General features: G+C 38.2%; 1 protein-coding gene across 1 annotated transcript; it reads right to left on the bottom strand.

The window, feature by feature from the left end:
- Nucleotides 1-779: 779 nt before the first annotated feature.
- On the bottom strand, nucleotides 780-22,410 carry LOC140846272 (bifunctional glutamate/proline--tRNA ligase-like). The gene is given in 16 exon segments (XM_073222044.1): nucleotides 780-2,780; nucleotides 2,783-2,883; nucleotides 3,410-3,474; nucleotides 6,062-6,094; nucleotides 6,097-6,142; nucleotides 8,156-8,316; nucleotides 12,621-12,691; nucleotides 12,694-12,793; nucleotides 13,352-13,549; nucleotides 14,007-14,132; nucleotides 14,792-14,893; nucleotides 15,118-15,197; nucleotides 16,547-16,619; nucleotides 16,977-17,186; nucleotides 20,131-20,248; nucleotides 21,848-22,410. Coding segments are annotated over 16 exon segments (2,094 nt in total). The 3' UTR covers nucleotides 780-2,733.
- Nucleotides 22,411-24,068: the final 1,658 nt, after the last annotated feature.

Below are 24,068 nucleotides of genomic sequence, written 5' to 3'. Positions count from 1 at the left end.
TGCAAATATATTCTCCCACACAATAGATTACCTTTTTTTGTTTTGTTGAGGGTTTCCTTTGCTGTACAGAAAATTTATAGTTTGATGTAGTCCCACTTGCTTATTTTTGCTTTTGTTTCTTTTGCCTGGAGAGACAGGTCCAAAAAAAAAATTACTAACGCCTTTGTTCAAGAGTATACTTGCCTTTCTCTAGAAGTTTTACAGTTTTAGGTTTTATATTTTGGTCTTTAATCCACTTTGACTTTATTTTTGTGTATGGTATAAGAGCAGCAATCCAGTTTTATTCTTTTGCATGTAGCTGTCCAGTTTTCCCAACACCATTTATTGAAGAGACTTTTTCCCACTGTACATTATTGCCCCCTTTGTCATATATTAACCAACCATATAGATGTGGGTGAATTTCTGGGCTCTCATCTGTTCCACTGATTTATGTATTTGCTCTTATGCCTGAACCATACTGTTTTGATTACTGCAGCTCTGTAGTATAGGTCGAGATCAGGGAGCACAATCCTCCCACCTTTGTTCTTTCTCAAGATTACTTTGGCTGTTCTAAGTACTTTATATGAGGTACAGTAACCTTATGAATTAGGTATTAGACTTCTCACCACTTGAAAATGAAAGAAATAGGCAGTTTACACAGCTACTAAGGGTAGAAAAATAAGAAAAAAAATTCTGAATGGCAGTAAAGATCAGTATTATACCATAATTTACTGTAATTTACAACAGATCATTAAATTATGATTCTGAGTAAAAAATTTGTCTCAGATATTCATATTAAGCTATAACTTATTATAGCATGCTTTCAGGAAGGATGTTTTGAGTACATAAACGATTATACACTAATTTTTTTTATTACATATGGTTACACATACTCAAAACATCCACCTTAAAAGCATGCTCTATTTGCTTGTATGTGACAAAAGAGTTCTGCTGAGTTCTCACACATAGCATATACTTTCATGGCTTGGCATATACTGTTCCCTCTGCCTGGAATGTCACTCCTGTTCTGTGTATTAAAATTCTATTCATCCTTCAAAGCCCAGCTCAACATTAAAGTTCTTTGTGAATGCTTTTCCCTTTATTTGTGTATTTATCACTATCAAGTGAAAAAGCATATTGGAACAGGGCCCTGAAGTAAAGAGATTTACAAAGTAGACTAGAAATGAGGAGTTAAAGGCATTCCAGACAAATGCACAGAGACAGAGATGGAAAACAGCATGTTACTTACAGGAAACTCCAAATGGTTAGGTTGCAAAGGACTCTGCCTAATTGGCTGAAGAGGAGACTGGACAGTTAGGCTGAACCAGACTAGGCTAAAGGGTTTAAATTTCATCCTGATAGTGACAGTGAGCTACAAAAGGATTTTAAGGCGGATAAAAATACCTTAATAAATAGTACTTTAGGAAAAAAGATGTGTGGAAATGGGGAGCCTAGCCTGGAGATGAAGCTGTAGCCATTGTAGTGATGAACATGAGAGGTAATGGGCATGAACGCAATCTTGAGGTCTGTGAAAGGGGAGAACCAAGGGACAAGAGCTAATGGCAGTATGTTCTGCTGGCCAAATGAGTATGGAAGATGGTGTTGTTGGAGTGGATGCCTAGATGACTCTCAGGTCTCCTCTGGTTTAGGTTACGGGGCATATTGGTAATGATACTCTTCCGGGCAGGAAATACCATAGGAGATTTGGGAGTGGCAAGTGAGGTAAGGTTTTGGGATAGGATGACCTGAAATGCTGGAACCCTCAAGAGAATTCAGTATGCAACTGGAATAGAGGTCTAGAGCACAGACTGAGAGACGGAAGCACTGGCACTGTCATCACACTAATGTTCCCTGACACCACGGGATTAGATGAGGCTGATTAGGTAGCAGGAAATGGCCAACTATGGAACTTTAGTTCCCTTAATGCCTAAGCAGCAGGCCAAGGAAGAAAGCCAGCGAAAGACACAAAAGTAAGAAAAAAAGCAAGAGAGGTAGGAGGGCAACTCATAGGAGTAATTTCAGTAAAAAGAAAATTTCTATAGCAGCAAAAATGAAGCACTGTAACGTGGTAAAATGAGAAACTTAGAAGTGAGCTTTGGTGTGAAGTGGCATTTGTGATCTCAGTGACAATTGGTGGGGTGGGGGCAGGAGGGTGAGGAAAAGTACAAAACAGGAAGTAGAAGAGAGGAGGTCCGACCAATCTTTCAGAAATGATGACTTGTCTTCTGAAGATCCCACAGTGACTAGTCATAATGAGAGGGAGAGAGAAGCTCAAGGGAAAGAGGGTGTTTTTTTTTTTTTCCTTTGGTCCATTTGTGATCTTGTTTTTCAACAGGAAGATTCAGGGCAATTTTAGATTCAGTACAAGTTAAGGAAATAAAGTACTTTAGTATAAAAAAAATGAGATAATTGGTGACTCAAAGTCTGAACATGAGGGATATTTAGATCAAAATAGTTACTACATTTCAGTTATCTTCATCTCTTCATTAAAAATTTCCTTGTAGTACATAAGTTTAGAGACAAATACATAAAACAGTATTAGTATTAGTTCTTGATATTTATTACTGGGGTTGCTTACAGAAAAGTCTTTTTTCCACTGTTAATTTAGATATAAGAATATGTATTTGTTTCATGTCATCTCCTTTTAGAACTTTTATTTTTTAAAAATCATAAAATTGTCTATGTCTGGGAAGATACTGGTATCGATTTTTTAAACACTGAATAGGGTTGGACATAGGGGTTTTGTTTTATCCCTTAGTAACTTCGACCAAACAAGGTATAGTACTTGGCAGGGTTCTTGCACAGATGCATCTGGCTCCAGGCTGCAGCTCACAGAGCGGTTTGAAGGGGATGCAAAGGCTTTTAGCTCCTATGGATGGAGCACCAGGTTCAAGATCTTGATCCCTGGATGGAGCTAGAGGGTATTAGGCTCAGTGAGATAAGCCAGGCGGAAAGAGACAAGTATCAAATGATTTCATCACTCATCTGTGGAGCATAAGAACAAAGAAAAAAACTGAAGGAACAAACCAGCAGCAGACTCACAGAACTAAGAATGGACTAACAGTTACCAAAGGGCAAGGGACTGGGGAGGATGGGTGGGAAGGGAGGGACAAGGGGAAAAAAAAAGGGGCATTACTACTAGCAGGCATAATGTGGGGGTGGGGCACAGGGCAGGCTATATAACACAGAGAAAATGAGTAGTGATTCTATAGCATCTTACTATGCTGATGGACAGTGACTGTAATGGGGAATGTTCTGGGGACTCGATGATGGGTGGAGTCTAGCAAATATAATGTTGCTCATGTAATTGTAGATTAATGATACCAAAATAAACAATAAAAAAGTAAAATAATTCCATTCATTTATGCTGTATATTACTATTCTTTTTCATTGCCATACCTCACAAGTTTTATCTGTTATTTATACTTACCTGGCAGTGGTCTTCTTGATCCAGTCTTCACAGTCAATTTCCCCACAGAATGGAATCTGAGCAATCTAATAAGGAAAAATGTTCAGTCTTTATAATTCCTTCTTTACTATAAAAGGAACACCTGAGTTCTCTATTAAACATACAAACAAAATGGCTAGATCTCCCAACCTGTATCAGACCATGGTAACCTTGAAATCAGCTGGGGACTTTTACTTAGAGGTGCAAGAAATAGGAGAGAATGTCTTCCCACATCCAAAACCCACAAATCATAAAACATGAGGACATGTTTGCAATACACTTAAATGTCCAACTAAACTGGCTACAACAGAGCGCCTGAAAGGAAGGAACACAGGATGGACAGACCCGGGTCCAAACTCCAGTTGGACTTCCCTCCCTCATTTCAAACCTGGACTCCAGCCACTGTACCTAGCTACCTGGTTATCAGGACGCTAGAGGGGAGACAACAAATAGTGAACACATTTTTAAGCTTTATTTACAATAATAATTGACAATCAGGTAAACCTCATTTATGCCACACTATTTTAACATGTTATAGGTAAGTGAATGACTTTTAATGTCCAAAGGTATTTTTAAAAGCCAAATCACTTTGTATCAGAAAAAAACACCTCTCAAATTTTCTTTCACAATCCATATAAAACAATGGGAAGAATGAGGAGACCTGGGATTTTATCTTGATTCTGAAATTCACTGCCTCTTCGAACATCTCTAGCCCTATGTTTTCTGTTGTAAAATACGAATGTCAGACCAGACAAGAATGAAGATTTCTCCCAGTTGTGACTCCTAAATTTTTCATGGCATGTCTACTTCAAAGTGAGGTGATCAACAGATTAGTAATATATATCAACTGTGAAATATCTATGTTACATATAAAAAAACATTTATTTTCATTTAATTAATATTGTTGCCTTAGATAAATTTACTAAAATTAAGTCCTATAAATCAGATATTTAAAAAAATTTCATTTATACCAACAGAGAAGAACAGAGAAATCAATCTTTTACCTACATTCAGGTTCCAAAGATCCCTTTCTCCTCCTCTCCTAGTAAATATAATTTTATTTACAATAGCCTCACCAATGTTAGTCAGTCAACACACTGAAATTGACCAACATGACAGTGAGATGGGGGATGGAACTGACTCCTGAACACAAGCAACAAAATCTGCTTTGATCTTTATGTGTTCTCTGGCCATAAAATTAAAACACTATATTCTGCTTTAGACTAGATGTTGAAGTCTTCCCAGTAGCTTACCTAATGTCACAATAAAAGACACTATTCCACTAACATCCATTGAGATTCATTTCTTTGAAAGCAATGGATTAACTGATAGTGACCTCTATTGGTTAACTCTTATGAAACGTCTTTAATAGACTGCATTGCAAAAGTGAATTCCATATCTCTAAAATAAAGGGAATTTCTAAACTCAAAAATTAACAGAATAAAAAAAAATAATCATAAATAAATTACAGTGAAAGGAAAAATATACACTTCACCAGATGGCTATTCATTCTCTAGCCCTCTATTAGAAGTATGTAGTTTGGCTCAAGTGACCAATGATAGAAACCAGAAAGGTGGAAGATTATCAAGACAATCAACCAAGAAGAGAAGGCTAAATATTGAATTATAGATCTGAAGGGGATTGTAAAATGATCTGTTTCGAGATAACATACAGATTAATAACATAAAGAGCCAGAGAGATTAATATTTTCCCAGATAATGCAGTAAGAGACACATTAAGAGGTTATGACCATAGTATTAAAACGTATGTTATACTCCCAGCATGAATTTTAAAAAGAAGAAAAGAAAGAAAGATACAAAGGCAAGTGCTTTAAACTTTGTCAGAAGAGAGATCTAAATTCTAGTATCATGTCTGCTTCTGTATAGCTTGGGGTAGGTAATTCATTTAGACTCTGGCCTATGGTTTTCTCATTTATAACCTGGGGACATAGCACTGGTTGTAAAATATGTATACCAGAATACTAAAGTTCATAAGTGATTCACTCTATTAATTAGTGATTTTGCACATCAGTACTTCTTCCTGAAAATTAAGTTTTGGCTAGGAACATGTACATACACAGAACATATAAAGCTGAAAAAATCTTAAAGAACTATTAACTATTCAATCAGAAAGACCTATGCAGTTCTAAGGATCCAGAGTACTTACTGAAAAACAAGGTTAGATGTGAACAATACTTTTCCCCTTTTTATTCAGTCAACTAAGGTCTGGCAAGTATGGTCAGAGAACTGAAAGAAACTCTTTTATCCTCATTTTAGAAATCTGCACATTACATTTCTAAAGCTGAAACAATGCTCACCTTAGGAATTTACACTAAGCTGAAAAAATGAAATTAAAATGTTCAATAATGAAAACATTAGGGTCATATAGAATGTTGTTTAGCCAGCACATCAAGCATGAGAAAAAGCTTTTATGTAATCAGTTCACAGTATTATCCAAAATGATATAATGTTGTAATGCTTAAGGAAAGCCAGTGGAAAAGAGTATATAATGCTAAGTAAATAATCCTGTTGTGTGACTGCCTTGAAAAAGAGATTAATACCATGTATAAGTTGAGTCTTAAAATAACATATACTGAATTATTTTTATATTCAAAGCTTTTCAGAAGTCTCCTACCTTTCCAGAATCTAGAACCTTCTGAAAATCTTCCACATTGTATTAGCCACAACCATGGGAGTCTTAAGGTCTTCAGAAGCCCTATCAAAAAATAATTAGAAAAGAATATATACTTTTGAAGCCCTATCAAAAAATAATTAGAAAAGAATACATACTTTTTCTTACTAATATCGCAAAGTTCATAGGACAATAACCTAGAAACGAGAACTCATTTTGAATCTCATCTTTGTCACTATTGGAGACATTCACAAAAATTTGTTAACTGATTATTACTGCATTATTGTCAACATTAAATGAATGGAGAAATTGCCAAGCACTCAACTGGTAATAATTTTGTTATTGCCATTAAAAAACTCTATTGACCAACACTCTATTCCTGACAATACCACTTACTACTTATGAGGATCTGGGTTTTTTTAAAACCTCCCTGGTCTTAGTTTTCCCTTCTGCAAAACTGGAAAAATACTCAAGCAAGCCTAATTACCATAAAGGATTGTTCTAAGAATCAAACATAAAAGCATGAAACTGGTTTGAGAAAGAAAAACACATAAATACACATTGTTCAAGCTATCTTTACATACCACGTCATTCGGTAAGAACCTCAAGTTTTAGAAAGGAAAATTCTCTTCCACATTCAAAGTCACATATTATATGAAGACAACTCATGGGTGGTGACCAAGGAAGAGAAGACACATTTTCCAAATCTCAGGGCTAAGAGCATGTGAACTCTGTGCCAGCAACAGCTAGCTGTCACCAAATCTTTCCCCTTCTTCCAACTTTCTTGTCATGAGATGAGCCCATATGACTAAGTTACAGTTAATGAAACCCAGAAAAGAAATATGCCACTACTCAGGCTTAGGCCTTATATTGGGAAATTCACTGAATAAAAATGTTAACAAAAAAAAGATACTTTTTAGCCATTAAAGCTGTGGTTTTCCAACCAGGCATGTGCATGTGAATCATATAAAGAACATATCAACACAACAGATCACCAGAGCCTATGTGAAGGCTAATGAATCAGAATGTCAGGTGTGAGGCCCAGGTGTTTCTGTGGCCAAAGCTCCAGGTGACTCTGGAGAGAATCCCCGGAAAAGAACCACTGCACTAAATGTACCAGCTGAACGGCAGCGATCAGGCAGGCAACTGTATAATCTTTCATCTCTGACAAAATTACCTGTTCTGAGTCTGATGAACTTCAAAAGGATCACTCATTTGGAGGTCAATTATATCTTTGAAGTAACCCCTCAAGAGACTTATCATTCCCATTTTAGGGCAAGCAAGCCAAAAGAAGAAAAATCACTTGCTTAAAAACATGTAAGCAAGCACCAAAGCCAAGGCTAAAATTAGGTCACTCCTTAAATAAAAGATTTATGGAGGCCTGATGAGGTAAGGCACAGGGTATAAGAAGATAAACAAACAAATAAGATGTACAAACAACCGTCTCCCAAACTGAGCTTCTATCCCCAGCAGTGGTGGGCCTCCCTCTTTGCTTCAAGTGGGCAGGAAGTAAATAAGGTGCCACACATATGCTACCAATCTTCTAGTGCCTCTGCCTTGAGATGTGCGATTCTAAAAGGCCTCTCTCCATAGGTCAGGGCAGCCCCGAGGCTCCCCTCTACCCTCACCCACAATCCCAGTCAGCAGTGCTTAGCCTTGGCTACACATCATGATCACCTACAGAGCTTTAATGCTCCAGTTGCCAGGCCCACTCTAGACCAATTAAATAAACATTTCTGGGGAACAGACCAGATGCTGTTATGTTTGAAAGCTTCCCTTGTACTGCTAATGTGTTTTCCGTATGTAAGAATCAATGCCTCAATCCCTCAAATTTTGTATGGCCTAAAAGCCTGGATCTAGAGTTAAACCAGATTAGTCCATGGGACAGTCCATCACTACAAACCTAACAAGGAACAGACAGCAGTTAGGAAAATAATCGTAATACAAGTCAAAGCATGAAAAGAAAGGTGAATGCAGACCCATGCGAGTTCAGAGGGGCGATTACTTCCAGTTGGGGTAAGCAAGTAACTCTTCAGTGTAGAACACAAAGGCAGAGTAAAATTTCAAAATGAGACATAACAGTTCTAAAGAACTAACCTTGTAAAAAGGTTAACATGGATGTCTTCCAAAATAGCTTGAAGTTTAGTCTCACCCTCATTTTCAGCAACTGTCAGCTTTTCTCCAGTATCTCGTCTGACAGCTACGAACTGAGAGCTCTTCATATCACGTGGCCCAACTTCAAGTCTAACTGGAACTCCCTGGAAAACAAAAAAGGCAGTTAAAACAATACGTGCATGTCTCCAATTGAATATGGAGACTTATTTCATGGTTTTAGCTACTATACATCATAAAAAACACACAAAAATGCCATAAGCAAACAACAACAAAAAGCACGGAATATTCCTGACATACTGCAGAAACCTATTCCAATAAGAAAGTGTAAACCTCAGAAAAAAATGTACTGCACAAGTTGTTCTAAGCTAAGAAAGTGTTTAAAGAAGAAATGGTAGTTGTTTTGATCAGTGTTCCTACCTTTTCTCACACAAGAGCACAACATAAAAAACTCTACCTGTATGGCACACGGGGATAAAAAAAGAGAAGCCTTCTTGAAACTAAAGCCATCTCAAGGCGCTGGTAAGGACCTTGGCACACCCGTGACTCACTCACGGCACGATGGTATGCTTTGGGGCTGGAAAGCCCTCACTCTGGATACTCTAGTATGTGTCAGAATCACTGAAGGGCTTGTTAAAGCACAGGTTGCGGGGCTCCACCCACTGAGTTTCTTATGACAGCAAGTCTGAGGTTTTTTACTTCTAACAAGTTTGCAAGGGATGCTCATTATAGGACTGCACTGTGAGAACCAGTCCCTTGCAGCCACTGGCTCTCACAAAGAACCCTAAGGACTGTCTGCAAGGTTAAGGCTTGTGAATGTTCAATCCTTGTGAATGTATGTAATTCCATGGTGGGATTAAGGATTAGAGAGACTAATTTTTAGACCTAATTTTTGGGCCCAGAACTTAGTGAGGAACAGTAGGTTTTTAACTTTTTTTTTAGTGAATGATTCTCTAAAATTAATTGGGGTTTTTGAATTTGAGTTCCTAGGAGCCCTGCATACAGTTTAGCTGATTGGCAATCCCCCAAATCAAAAGCACAAGAAAATTTTTAAATGTTCCTCTAGAAAAGAAATTTACCTCCTAGAGAAGACTTACTTATAAAATAACTGAACACTATGGAACAAACTACTGAATGCTAGATATTACACTATTTTATTGTTTTCCTTTATTCATCCAATACACGCATGTGTCAAAAACAGTATTAAGTACAATGAAATTTAAAAGATGAATAAGAGAAAGAGATTCTGTCCTCAAGGAACTTCATGTTTTGTAGGGTAAATAAGGCAGGCACACAAATAATGAAAATCAATACAGAAAATCACAAGAGGGAGTCTATCCTCAGCTGGAAAAGATAAAAGTTATGTAGAGAGCAAATAATGAGTAAACTCATCAAAACTGAAGAATACTGTATAAAATAACTGACCTATAATGACAAAAACATCAATATTGTGAATGACAAAGGCTGAGGAACCACTACTGATTATAGGAAACTAAAAAGACATGACAACTAAATCCAACAGGCCTGTATCGTGTACTGGCAGAGAGCGAGCTGCAGCAGCCCAGAGCAGGGTGTCAAAGCCGGTCAGGTGAGAGGGCGTCTCTGCACGAGAAGGGCCTGGCATGGGGCGACAGAGCCTACGTAGCACGAGGAGGGCATCACCCAGTGGAGTGGGTGGAATGGCAGTGAGAGGTTAGTTGTATACATGGGGTCTGATCAAAGAAATAAATATATTAAGGATAACTGGAGCTAGAGAAGAGAGTCAGACTGGAGTCAGAGAAGGGAGTTAAAATACAGAATAGGAGAAAACTATGAGTCAGTCCTTTGGTGTTTGATTGGAATCAAAGGTACTCCACAGCACCATCTACTGGGAAGGCTTGGAAGCCATGGAATCTCAAAAGCAGTGAGCACATGCAGCACTAATACCCTTCTCCACTGAAATGAACCGGGGCTTCTTAGAGATATGGCTGATTCCAGGGCTGGGGCAGGGAAAGCACAAGGTAAGTCATGCCAAAAACAAGGAAGTGCTCAAAAAACACAAAGAGATCCTACCAGTCATACTGAAGACACTTTGAGCATCAAAACGATGATAGTAACAGATTACATAAGCCACTCAATAATATCAGAAACCATGGGTCTATAAAAATATTAATTAAAACTAAGAAGAAATGTGCTCTGTTGAGATCATCGTAATCCAAGAACTGTGGAACTATTCCAGACTAAGACTAAAGAGACATGGTAACTATATGCAACACAACTCTGAACTAGATCCTTCTGCTATGAAAGACACTAGTGGAACGACTCACAAAACCTGAACTTGTTTTAGAAGTAGATGGCAGTGTCATGTCAGTGTTAGCATCCTGATTTTGTTCACTATATTGTGATTATATGTAAGAATACATTTGTAGAATGTGGGCATCAGGAGAGCATCTTATTTTCAAATGGTTCGGGTAGAAAAAATCACTTTTTTGCACTACACTTGCTTTATTATAAATACATGATTGATTCATGATAAAAAATTTTTACAACACAAGTATAAAAAGTAGTACAAGACAAAAAAAAGTATATAAGACACAGAGGTAGAAAAAGAGTAACTGAGAAGGGGGAAAAGGATATATATATATATATATATATTTGAAAGGGAGATACTGAAAGATAGTCTGAGGCCATATCATGGAGAAAGCCTACATTTTGTTGGTAGTTTTTTCTAAGTAGTTATGAATTTACTTATAAAGGACTGTTTTCTATTGTTTTTAAACACACAACCAACATAGTAAAAAGAAAAGTAGTTAATTCACTCCTATTATTTTCCCCTACTTTTACAATACAGATAGAGGATTAAAGAAGAGTTATGGGAGATGTTAGGCTCCAATCTGGCAACCAAACTATGTAAGTCCTTATTAATCTGAGTAAGTCTCATGATACATAGGACCATTACACACACACACATACACACACACTCGCACACTTCAAAAAATTAATCACTCTCAAATGAATCTAGACCTACATCTCCCAAAATGTTCTCTATCCTCAGGAATTCTTGGATTAAATGGAAATAAAATGGCACTCAAAAGTAATCAGTACTTTTTACCAGTACTGGACTCTTTCTTAGCAGTCTTTAATTTTAGGCATCAAGTTTAGAACTTAGGTGTTTTGTTTTCTTGCCTGAGAACTGCAGACAAGGGAATAGCAGCAGAGCCAACTCACACTAAGATATCTCCCCCACACAGTATGGGTTCCCCAGGGTACTGAAAAGATGAGGGACAGAGACAAAGTCAAATCAGTCCCAGGAGGAGAAGCGGGGTACAAGAGGAAGGGGAAGAGGAGGGATACAGAAGCGAGTATGGACATTTTTCCCCTTTCAGTCCAGCAAGTAGCAAGGAGTTAAGTTTCTCCTTCCACACTTGGTACCTCAGACAAGTACAAATGGCTTTAGACAAGCTCCTAGTGGAATCACAGAACCGCTATTTCTAAGTAAGCAAAAAAGACTGCCATTAAAGGGAAATTACACAGAGAAAATACTCATCTTTAAAGTCATTAAAGGTAGGAGAGAGTGTAAAGAAAAGTTATTACATAAAAGGGAAGCAATATCAACAAAATTACTATTTTTCAGGACAGAAAAGTTACCTTAGGGGGCCATTTAAGACAAATAAAGGGATATATTAGCAACTTTAGGAACCCTACATGTATTAATATTGAATAATCCTAATATTGCTGGGCTTCCGTATCTGAAAGGTTTGAGATGCAATCTTACTACATCTCCTCATCTATTTCCTAAATGTGAGTTTATAAATTCTTGACTTTAAATTGCTAGACCTAATAAGATCCCCTGTTTCCACATAAGAAAAAAGGGACAGAAGTCTGAAAAATGGATTAACAATATAGATCAATGACAATGTGCAATAAATGAAAGTTGCATTGAAGATTGAAGACATTAAACCAGAATTTAAACTAGCTTTGAATGTACAAAAGCCAACAAATTACTGTGAAACAATGCAGCGTGAAAAATAAAGTATGAAATTAATTTGTTGTTTTACAGATTAGCTGTAACATTGAAAATAGGTGATTCATACACTGTTATTCTGATGGATTTACTGTTGAAATAACTTATTTATTGTATGAATTTCTGGTATAAATATTTCGGTATAACAACCATGAGGTTTACTAATCATAACAAGGTCTTAAAGATCACTTGTATTCTAACATAATAAAAATGAGCTCCCGCAAAAAACAATTTTAAGTTTAGCAAATACATAAAAATATATACATAAACTAAATTTAAATATTACTATTACAAGGTCTTGATCTGTGTCTATCTCATCACCTAGTTTAACTAAGAAGAAAAGAACTCACTACTATCAAAATAGAGAAAATGAAAAAGCATATAGAGTAAAGAAAATATACATTCCAAATACAAGTGTGAGAATAAAAGATGCGCTGAAGAATTTACATTGAGCTCCCAGTGATTAAACTTCCAACCTGGTGAATAGTTATCTCGCAAATCAACTCTAACTTGAAAGTAACGCTGAGTAACCGCCTTCAATAATCACTCCAGTTTGCAAACAGAGCATCTCTGTCCTCTTCAGAAAGTGCACTTGTAATGTCACAAGGGATAACCACCACCTAGAACCCAGCACAATACCACAAATTTATACGAAGATTGGAAAAAAGTCATGCCAATATATAACATCCAGGAGACAAAACCTATATTAGTGACTATAAATCTTTACACAAATCACCTTGTGTGATTTCTAATCTACATAAAATGTCGAGCAACAAGCGGCATGCCTGACAATGCTAAATGTATTTCCCCTTGACCTACATTTCATTTAACTTACTATAAATCAAAATTTGATTTCCCAAAATGTTTAACACAAAGTAGCTTAAAAAAATTGAAAGAGTACTAACAGCAGTAACACAAATGACAGTTATACAATACTAAGGTCTAGACTGTACTTTGTTGTTTCTATATCAGCAAAATCTACCTAAATAATACTCAGAAAATCACGCTTTCAAATTTCCTTTCGTAAATACACCTTGCATTTCACAAAAGGAATGATACCAAATTTTAAATGTAAACGGGTTCAAATTTATGGTATATTTAGTATACCATATGGTATACATTGATATATATGACTTCTATTTCACAGAAGGAATGATAAACAGAAATATTGTCCTCACTTGCCCACAGGCCACATGGGGTGGTAACACTAAGCCCATGTTGTCCCTGTGAACCATGGTCATGACACCAATGGTTCGAGTTGTCAGACCCCAGGAGTTCTGATAGGCAAACTGCTTCTCTCCTGGTATCTTTGGATCTTCATAAATGATTTTAAACATTTTAGAAAAATTCTGCCCTAAATGATGTGATGTTCCTCCCTAAAATAAAGAAATATGAACTTAATTTTAATAACTTAGTATACCTTTAAAAATAATTACTGTAAGATCCAACCCTGAGAGTGGTGTTAGACCTGCTTTATCTTCCCTGATTTTTTACATTAGAAAGTTTTTAAAGAACAAGTGATACAATAGACTTGTATTCGTCAAATACTGTAGAAGTGTACTGCTGTGAGCAGCCCTTTTCACTGGGGTAATTTTAACTACAAAGGTTAAAAAGGAATTCATGCTTTGGTAATTCACGATACAGGCCCTGACTTAATTGACCCTGGAGATTTATAGGAACAAGACACATTTGCCTGAAATTACAGTATGGTTTAGGAAGCACATAAATACTGTTTTTTTAAGTGTACCTCTCTAATGAGAGCTGGAATTTGTTGGATCTTCCCACAGACTTATGTTTGCAGTCACCTATGAATCCTATGCAACACGCTGATACCTGGATAGCTCTTCCACTAGCAGATATAAACGCTTCTACACTGGTTGTATATTCTCCTCCTGCAAATTTCTCCTTTTCAGTCTTTCTTCCTTTTACAACAGGAATTGCCAGGAGCTCTTCATATACCTGAGCATATAAATCAAGTATCTGCAAGACCTATAACAACTTTTAAATGTAAAAGTGTTCAAATTGATGGTATATTTAGTTGTCATAGAGTTATAAAATTGTACTATTTAAAACTAGTTGTGGTGGAAAAGCACCTCAAACAATAAAAACCTTTTTTATGGAAACACTGAAACAGCCAGTGTGAATGTATTAAGACAAACATTCAACAACACAGTGTGAAATTGAATAACTTTTTTAAATGTACATAAACTTAGAATGTAAGAGAAAATATATGTTCAGGAAATATATACAGGAGAAAGGGTGAAAATCTGATGAATAATGTATTTCACCTGTGGGATTATAATTTCTTCTATATGGTAAAGTGCAAAAACATTTCCATCTAAAAATCTAAAACAGCACATTTTCTAATAAAATTTCATTGAGGAATTACATTTGAATTAACTAGTTTTTTCTTTTAATAGGTGAGACATAAACTTTAAACAAAATAATTTATGCTAGGAAATTATCTTTTTATGTTATTTTGCGAGCAGATAAACTTCAAGCTAGAGTTCCTTACTGAATGATTACTATGTAAATAGCACCACATTATTTACTACTGACAGGGGGAGCACAGCCTAGACAAAGAGCATAATTACTAGGAGTAACAATTTTTTATATACCTCTGCAGCTGCTTCCTCAAACGTAGCAAATGCACTGTGCCCTTCCTGCCAAAGGAATTCACGAGTACGAAGGAAAGGCTGAGGATGCTTGAACTCCCAACGCTGGAAGAAGCAAGAATACAACTGGTCGTTACAAAGAGCCTTTCTGTTTTTATTGACAACTTTATGTGCTAAGTTATCCAGAAATTATAATTGTGATTCAAAATACTTCAAAAATGCTTCCATACTCCCAATTCTCTCACTATAAAAATAAGGAAAAACAAAATGTTCTTTTTTATGAGAGTAAGAAGAATTATGAAATAACATATGAAGGGGTATGTACCTACCACCACATTGCACCACTGATTCAGCCTGATGGGCAGGTCTCTATGTGACTGCACCCATTTTGCATATGCAGGGTACATCACTGAAATGACACAGGAAAATACAGGCAGAATTAATCACTGAAGGCTTTATTTCTCCTTGAAAGATGGTAAGAGTTAAATCAGCAACATAATTAATGGGAATCAAAACATTTTTGTGTAAATGTGTTCCAATACTTACAATGGTAAGTGAATGGTGTTATTATGTATTTCATAAAATGAATTACTCAAGGAAGTAAATCTATCTAAACTTGGCCAAATTTTATGTCCTCTACAATGAGATTTACGTTAACATTTAATTTGACTGTTTTTCAGCTGCTCTTCAAAACTCTAAGTGAAAATCTTATAGTAAATATGTATAAACCATGTTCTACATTAAGTTCTTTGCATTCATTATCCTGTTCAATTCTCACATTCAATGCACAAAGTAAAACACCATAACCTCAAGTATCAAAAATGTGGAAGCTGAGCTTAGAAAAGTTAAATAACTTACTGAATCCAGCACAGCTACCCTTTGGAACCAGAATTCAGGTTAACTCTATCTAATGCCATCTACCCACATTATGAGAGCTCTTGCCATGAACTGCTCTTTTGAGTGACGGCGCCTGTCTTGTCATGGCCTACTCATGATTAACTATAATTAGTAAAAGAAACTCTACCAATCTGGCATGTGAAAAAAATGCTGGTATCATCACTTCAATGATGCATCATTATATTACACAAGCGTATCACTAGAAGTAGCAAATAAAGAACAAACACTCTGTAACTCTAAAGACGAATAATCACTGTAAAAGACACTGACAAGCCCAAAGGCTCAAAATTCCCAAGTGGCAGTTCCATTTACTAAGTGTAATTTCAGGAAAATCACTTAACCTTACAGAGACCACTTTTTACCTGCAGAATGGAGACAACAACACCTGCCTCTACTTTCCTCACTACACTGTTGTAAGAATAATACAAGATATAAATGAGATCACTCAGTAACCTATAAAACCCTATATGAATGTAACTGTATTATTAAAAATGACTAAAAAATTTATAGGTAAATATGGCATAAAACATTAGTGTCTGCAATTTTATAATCAATACCAAGAATAAAAATTATTCCAGGAATAAAACTCCTTGGAATAGTCAGAAAAATTATTAGCATGAAATAAAAAATGATGCAAGTATTTAAAAAGAAATCTATCTTTACCCTAATGATAAAGAGCTCTGCAATGGATATTGTACAGCAAATAAAATTCCATACAACTTAAGTTTACATTCATCGTTACCAACATTCATTAAACCTTACATCATCAACAAGGATTATAAATATCACAAATAAAAGTTGAGACTCAACTCTAGCGGCGGTCTCTGTTTCAATGAGCTTTCTCCTACACTCCACACTCACTTGTTTTACTGGTAAGATGAACGGCAATTGGTTCTGCCAATTCTGTTTTGCCTGATCTTGTAACCCAAGCAACCTAGAAGATAAAATCATTTTTCATACATTTTTTTAACAGCATTTTGAGCAGCAGCACAAATGCAAACCTTCAATTTTTATCCTATCAATTAAAGCAAGTTAAAATAATTGTTGCTGTTCACTGTGAGAAAAGATAAGATACTTACTGTCCCTACTTAGCGGAAAGTAAAAGCCAGTTAATTATTTAATGTAACAGACTAACTTGCCCTGGAGGTAGAAATGCAATTTTAATGGTTTTACATTTCTTGAAATTGGTTGTTATGACTTGCTTTTAAATTACTATCAAGTGTGAACTTGAAGTATACTTTTGAGTTTTTGAGAGAAAAACTGCAAAAATAAATAAAGCAAGCTAACTTACCTCAGGGGCAAAGTCAGCAACATGAGTCTTCTCTTTCTCCAATGCACCTTGAGACACAAACATGGGGAAATAGCAGTTTTCAACACCAAGTTTCTTGATCTCAGAATCAAAGAAGTCCTTGATGGATTCCCAAATGGAGTACGCCCAGGGACGGAGAATATAGCAGCCACTTACATAATAGTATTCAATCATTTCTGCCTTGGTGATGACCTTTTTAAAAGAAAGACATAGTCTTTACAGTCTAAATTGAACCAAAACTATAATACTAAGTATATGATAACCAAGCTTCAAATATGGAGGCTTCCACAGTTGGTGCATCCTCTTAATGTGCCTGTAAAATGCCCCTTTGTACACTGAGAAACACCACAAGCTGTAAACTCTAGAGAAGACTTGAATTCCAAATCGTTCCTGCTGTTTAGTATCTTTGTGACTTTGGGGATAATCCCTTTACCTCACCAAATAAAAAGAAAAAAAACAGTGATTATCTCATAGGGCTACTTCTCGATTCATTACGTTATGTGAGCATGCTTAGAAAACTTACATTCTACTACAAAGCCACAGTAATCAAGACAATTTGGTGCTGGCACAAGAACAGACCCATAGACCAATGGAACAGACTAGACAGCATTGATATGAATCCAACAATATATGGTCAATTAACATATGATAAAGGAGCAATGGATATACAATGGGTAATTCACGGCCTCTTCAACAGCTGGTATAGGCAAAACTGGACAGCTACATGCAAGAGAATGAAACTGGATTATTGCTTAACCCCATACACGAAAGTAAACTCAAAATGGATCAAAGACTTGAATGTAAGTCATGAAACCATAAAACTTTTAGAAGACAACATAGGCAAAAATCTCTTGGACATAAACATGAGCGACTTCTTCACGAACATATCTCCCCGGGCAAGGAAAACAAAAGCAAAAATGAACAAGTGGGACTATATCAAGCTGAGAGGCTTCTGTACAGCAAGGGACACCATCAATAAAACAAAAACGCATCCTACAGTGTGGGAGAATATATTCACAAATGACAGATCCGACAAAGGGCTCACATCCAAAATATATAAAGAGCTCACGCACCTCAACAAACAAAAGCAGATAATCCAATTAAAAAATGGACAGAGGAGCAGAACAGACAGTTCTCCAAAGAAGAAATTCAGATGGCCAACAGACACATGAAAAGGTGCTCCACATCGCTAGTCATCAGAGAAATGCAAATTAAAACCACAATGAGGTATCACCTCATACAAGTAAGGATCGCCACCATCCAAAAGACAAACAACAACAAATGTTGGCAAGGTTGTGGAGAAAGGGGAACCCCCCTACACTGCTGGTGGGAATGTAAATTAGTTCAACCATTGTGGAAAGCAGTATGGAATTCCTCAAAAAGCTCAAAATAGAAATACCATTTAACCCAGGAATCCCACTTCTAGGAATCTACCCTAAGAATGCAGCAGTCCAATTTGAAAAAGACATATGGATCCTATGTTTATCGCAGCACTATTTACAATAGCCAAGAAATGGAAGCAACCTATAGATGAATGGATAAATATGTGGTACATATACACAATGGAATATTATTCAGCCATGTGGGGGCCTGGCCTACAGCCGAGGCTGAGCCCCACTCTAGCTGGACAACGCCCTAAAGATGGCGCCTGCTTCCTGCTCACCACCCTTTCCCCTCTTCCCTGTTGGGGATTGGCCCAGCAGACTTCCGTACCCGTGCATTGCTCGTGCTGCCCGCTTAGAGTGGCGCGTGACACCTATCCGCTTAAAGGTCACGCATGATACTGTCCCGGATTGGTTGGGTGACTGAATATAAGGGAGCCCGCCGGGAGGGAGAGGAGCTGCCCGACAACTGCTGTAACCGCCACGAGAGATTAGACAATAAAGCCTAGAGAAGAATCAAGACCTTGGGCGTGTCGCTTCGGTCCCTGAAGGGTCGCGACAAGCCATAAGAAGGAAAACAAATCCTACCATTTGCAACAGCATGGATGGAGCTAGAGGGTATTACGTGAAATAAGCCAGGCCGAGAAAGACAAGTACCAAATGATTTCACTCCTTTGTAGAGTATAACAACAAAGCAAAACAGAAGGTACAAAACAGCAGCAGACTCAGACTCCAAAAAGGGACTAGCCATTACCAAAGGGAAGGGCTGGGGAGGTGGGTGGGGAGGGAGGGAGAAGGGTATTAAGGGACATTATAATTAGCACACATAATACTAGCAGGTCATGGGAAAGACAGTACAGCACGTAAAGGACAAGTAATGAATGACTCTATAGCACCTTAGTATGCTGATGGATAGTCACTGCAATGGGGTATGTGGGGGGAGACTTGACAATACAGGTGAATGTTGTATCTATAATGTTGCTCATGCGAAACCTTCATTAAGGTTGTATATCAATGATATCAATATAAGGTTGTATATCATTGTATATCAATGATACCTTAATTTTAAAAATACTATTATCCAATATCCAGTCCAGAAAAAATGAAATAATACAGATTAGAACATATTGAGTACATTTTGCGGTAATTTTTTTAATGGGACAGAAAAGGATCTCACAGAAAAATGCCAACTAATATGCATACAAGAGACAACAGAATTGGAAGGTTACATTTGCTAACATCTTAGTAACAAATAACTAGGCACCATCTATGGATGCTGAAACCAGTGGGTGAAGGTTTACATGGTCCCAAAGAATCTCCCCACAAAGTGCTTGTTAACTGCAGTGGGGAAAGCTGGCATAGAGTCTCTCAAGTAATCAAAGTTAGATCATCAGTAATGGGAAAAATTAAATCTGTGCACCAGTTAATGGGCTGCAATGAACAAGAAATCAATTCTGTGCTACTTTTGCCAAAGATATACGGCCCGAATCTACCCACAAGGAAACTTCACACAATCTGATCAGGGGACATTCTTCCAGTAAGTGGGCTGTCACCTTGAGAAACCAAAGCTATGAAAGCCAAGGAAAGACTAAAAAAAATTCCGGATTGAAAGAAACTGGGAGACATGACAACTAGGTGCAAAGAATGATGCTAAATTTTGATCCTTGCACTGTGGGGGGTCCAGCTGGAACAATCAAGTATTGGAATATGAATGGGCTTTGTGCATTAGACTGAAGAATTTTACACAAGTCTACCTTCTGATTCTGATCGTCCTGTAAGGTCACGTGAAGACACCTTGCTTGACAGAGATGCACAATGGAGGATTCTGGAACTGCTGAAGTATCATCATCTGTAGTACAGTGGTACAGTACTCTCCAGTGGTATAGGAAGAAAAAAGTACTTTGTTCCATTCTTATCCTTTTTTTAAGTTTGAAATTATTTTAACATAAAAAAAGTACTTCACATGCTGAGTGCATATAAAACAGGGAAATCCTAGCAATGCAATCTGTTTTTCTAAATGTTTTACCTAATTTTATTATTTAAAAATTTATTTTAAATAGTGGGAAGAATTAAAAAAGGAAGGAAAAAAACAAATATTTATCTTATAATTGGTTCACAGTTTAAATTGACAACAAATATCTTTAAGGCCTTATTCCAGAGTATTGACAAAAAATGTGGTTCTCAGTTCTATAATCACTAAGGAACGAGGTCTCTCGCCCCCAGGGTGACTTTCTAAATTTCACTGGAAATTTCAAAGGAAACTGGAGGAAGCCACACAAGGAAGATGTCAAGATTCCATAACTAGTAAGTGGCAGCAGGATTGGACTGAGGATTCCAGGAAACAAAAGCCTTTGCCCTTAACCATGAGACAACGTTGCCTACTGCATTCCAGCCCACATCAAACCCATTTCTTTTAGACTTCACTGATTTGAGTTAAGGTTAACCCATAATTATCAGTACGCAAAAACACTGGCATTTTAAAAATATTTTAAATGGGTATTAAATTGTGGTTTTTGTCTCCGTACATTCAGACCACCACCAAAACTGATAATATAATGAATGATTTTGTCAGCCCTCTGTGGCTAATTTTATCTAAAAGTCTGGGCTTCTCCAGAATTAGAAAAGTAGATCTATCCTAGAGATACATATTAACAAAATAGATATCACTAAACAACTTAAATTCTTTTGTGTAATTTCCCAAACTAATAATTTTTTTTAAAGCGTAAATTCTACGCTATCTATCCACAGTAACCGTGGCCACACTGAAAAAGCAATTCCAAATGAAATCTAAGCCGTATCAGCAACGTGAGCGATCCGACATTTACGCTGACCCATGGGGTGTGTAGTAAAGCAGCCGAATCAGTCCGCAGTGCACTTAGATGTTCCAGCAATTACCCTGCCGCCTTTAATTAAAACCAAACGCAACCTCAGTTGAAATTTTGAAAGCTACTGTGATCGTCTGCCTTTGCGCCCTTTAAACCCAGTAAAACGTGAAGCGAAGTAAACTGGATTCAAGATCTTTTCTGAGAGGATGAAGAAAGCTACGACCAGGGAAAATGCTAAAAGAGGGGAAGCGAAGATAATAAGGACTTTAAAGTTCCAAATGTTATTTTTACAATCAGATCTCGATGTCCAGGGGAAACTAACTCAAAAGGGAGGGCGCGGCTGGCTAGACGTCAGCCCTCTGAGGGAGAAGGTCCTAAGCTGAGCCTCCCTCAGCCGCCCCGCCGGGCTCACAGCACGCCTGCCTCCCTCCACGCCGCAGAACAGCGTCTCCAGGGGCAGCTCCACCTGCCGCGGGCCGGAGCGAGGGGCGCGGGGCCTATCCGGGCACAGCTCTGGGACAGCGGCAGGCCCACTAATCTCCCAGACCGGGACGGCCACTGCGCAAAGCCGCGGCGCGGCGCCCTTCCCCGCCCGGCATCCTCCCGGCTGACGCAACCCACACAGGCCGCGGCCTTGGACCCTTACCCAAGGGAGGGTCCCCGGAATTCACTGTCAGACACAGCGTCGCCATCTCCGCGGGTCTGCGGCTTTACCGTCAGCGCGCCCGCTCGGCTGCCCAGACCACCTCGCACCCCCGAACGGGAGAAGCCGCAACGTGTGCGCCGCGCCTGACGCTGCCGCAGCCTGCGCCCCTCCCCTGCGCCGTGGCCGCCGCCGTCTGGGCGCACGCCGCCGTGCGTCATCGCCGCGCGCCGTCTCCGACCAGCCGCCGGCTTCCGAGCCTTCGACTCGGCCCCTTGGCCTCGCGGGGCAGAAGAACCTACGCGGCGCTCCACGCCGCCCTGGAAAAGGCGCTGAAACCCACGAGACTTTACGAGACCACGTAAAGCAAGAAAAGCAAGTTGTGAGACGGTTGCTACTTGTCTTGGGCGCTCACGTGAACACTGAAGAAAACACGCGAGAGCTGTGGTATATCGCCCGTGGGCTGTGTGTGTACCGAAACACAGAAGAGGTCCTGGAGGCATATACACCAGACGATAGCCACGATCGCACTGGAGAAGGGGGAAGCTTTTCTCATGTTTCCTCATTTTCAGAATAGATTTTCATGAGTTATTTTCGTAGCTGAAAGTAAAGGTTAAAAGAATTGTATAAAAGGCATAATAATTAAAAACTGCTGTCCCAATTTGCTTTTGGTTTGTGCGCTTAGACAGCTTTTCAGAGGGTAAGCGCACCTCTTACTAAACTGTTTATGTGTGTGTTGAAGGCATCATCCCCATATTCTCTTAACCTCCTAAAGACCCCTGTGTTCACTAGGGAGTGCCGTTTACATTAAAATGGGATTTGAGTGCTTAATTCAAAGGTAGAGAAGTTAAGTATGGCTGCCCCAACACATCGGGACAGTGGCTGTAACATAGCGAGCCTCCACGGGGTAAGTAAGGCATCAGAACAAGACCTCCCTCACTTTCCCCACCTTCCCATCAGAATCTCTAAGGATGGGACCCGTATCTCAAGTTCTCCAGGTGATTCTATGCATACCAACTGTGCCCTTCTACCTCCCTTTGTTTACATTGGTTTCTCATCACACCCTACTATCTCTTAAGATTGTTTGCTGAAACCTTGCCTTAGACCTCTTGGGATTCCCCACAGTGCCTAGCACATGAGGAGGCCGGGGCGGTGTGGTGTCCTTCCTACTTTATCATAATTGGTACCAGGAAAAGACCACAAAGCAATTGATGGCTGGGAGAGCTGGGAGGAGGGTAGTACAGAACATACTTTGAGAAATGCAATTTAAAATTATGAAACAATGAAAATTAATTTGCATCATATTTTACAAAATTTAGGTATTCTTGCAATTGTGTGTTAATTCTTACAACAAAAAATGTTGAATGTTTCTTTTTGTTGTTTGGTTTTGCTGAGCAGAGGGGATGAGGCCAGATCTTCATGTACTTTACTTAGAAATGGGTTGAAACAAACTGTTTTAACTGAGGACAGCAGACAAGAATGTAAGTCACGTAGAATACTAAATAGATGGCATGAAATCCTGTTCACCTGCTTGGGATGAGCTACAAAACTGGACTGAAAGCCAAAAGGAAAAAATTATATGATGTGGAAAGCACTACTGCCCTAATAAAGAGACCAGAATTAACTAAATTAAATACAGAGACACTCCCAAGGTGTCTCATAGAGAGGGCACCATAAAATGTTCCAATAATGTATTACAGTAATTTTGGTATATTGTTCGTTCACTATTTTAAAAATACATCTATATGCCAGGCAGTGTTATTGGTGCTAGGAATATGTAATGAACAAAAATGAGGTCCCTAATTTCATGAAGCTTACACTATAGTGGGATGAGGCAGAAAATAAGCTAATTTCATTAAATACCTTTTATGAAAACAAAGGGTGTAATTGGATTAAGTAGGATGGAATCAGAAGAGGAGCAGTAGATACAAAGAAGGCCTCTTTAAAAAGGTGTTTGGACCTGGGCCCAGTCCAATGAGGAGCCAACTATTCAAAGATATGATGTTTCACAACTGGAGGGAAAAATTTTGATCTGTTTCTCAAAGTTTATAGATCCTGCTTTGGAGAATCTTTCATATGCATATCTCTAATACAAACCAGCCCACTACTGTCACTGGACTGTGAGCTTTCCAATGCCAAGAACTATTATTCATCTTCAGGTCTCCAACACCATATACTGTGCTTGTCTTAATGGTAGGGTCTCAATAAAGAGTTGAATTAATGA

This window comes from Manis javanica, chromosome 14 (genome assembly GCF_040802235.1).
Source record: "Manis javanica isolate MJ-LG chromosome 14, MJ_LKY, whole genome shotgun sequence".
NCBI classification, from domain to species: Eukaryota; Metazoa; Chordata; class Mammalia; order Pholidota; family Manidae; genus Manis; species Manis javanica.
Note: the sequence above shows the minus strand (reverse complement) of the source record. Positions and strands in the feature narration are given on the sequence as shown.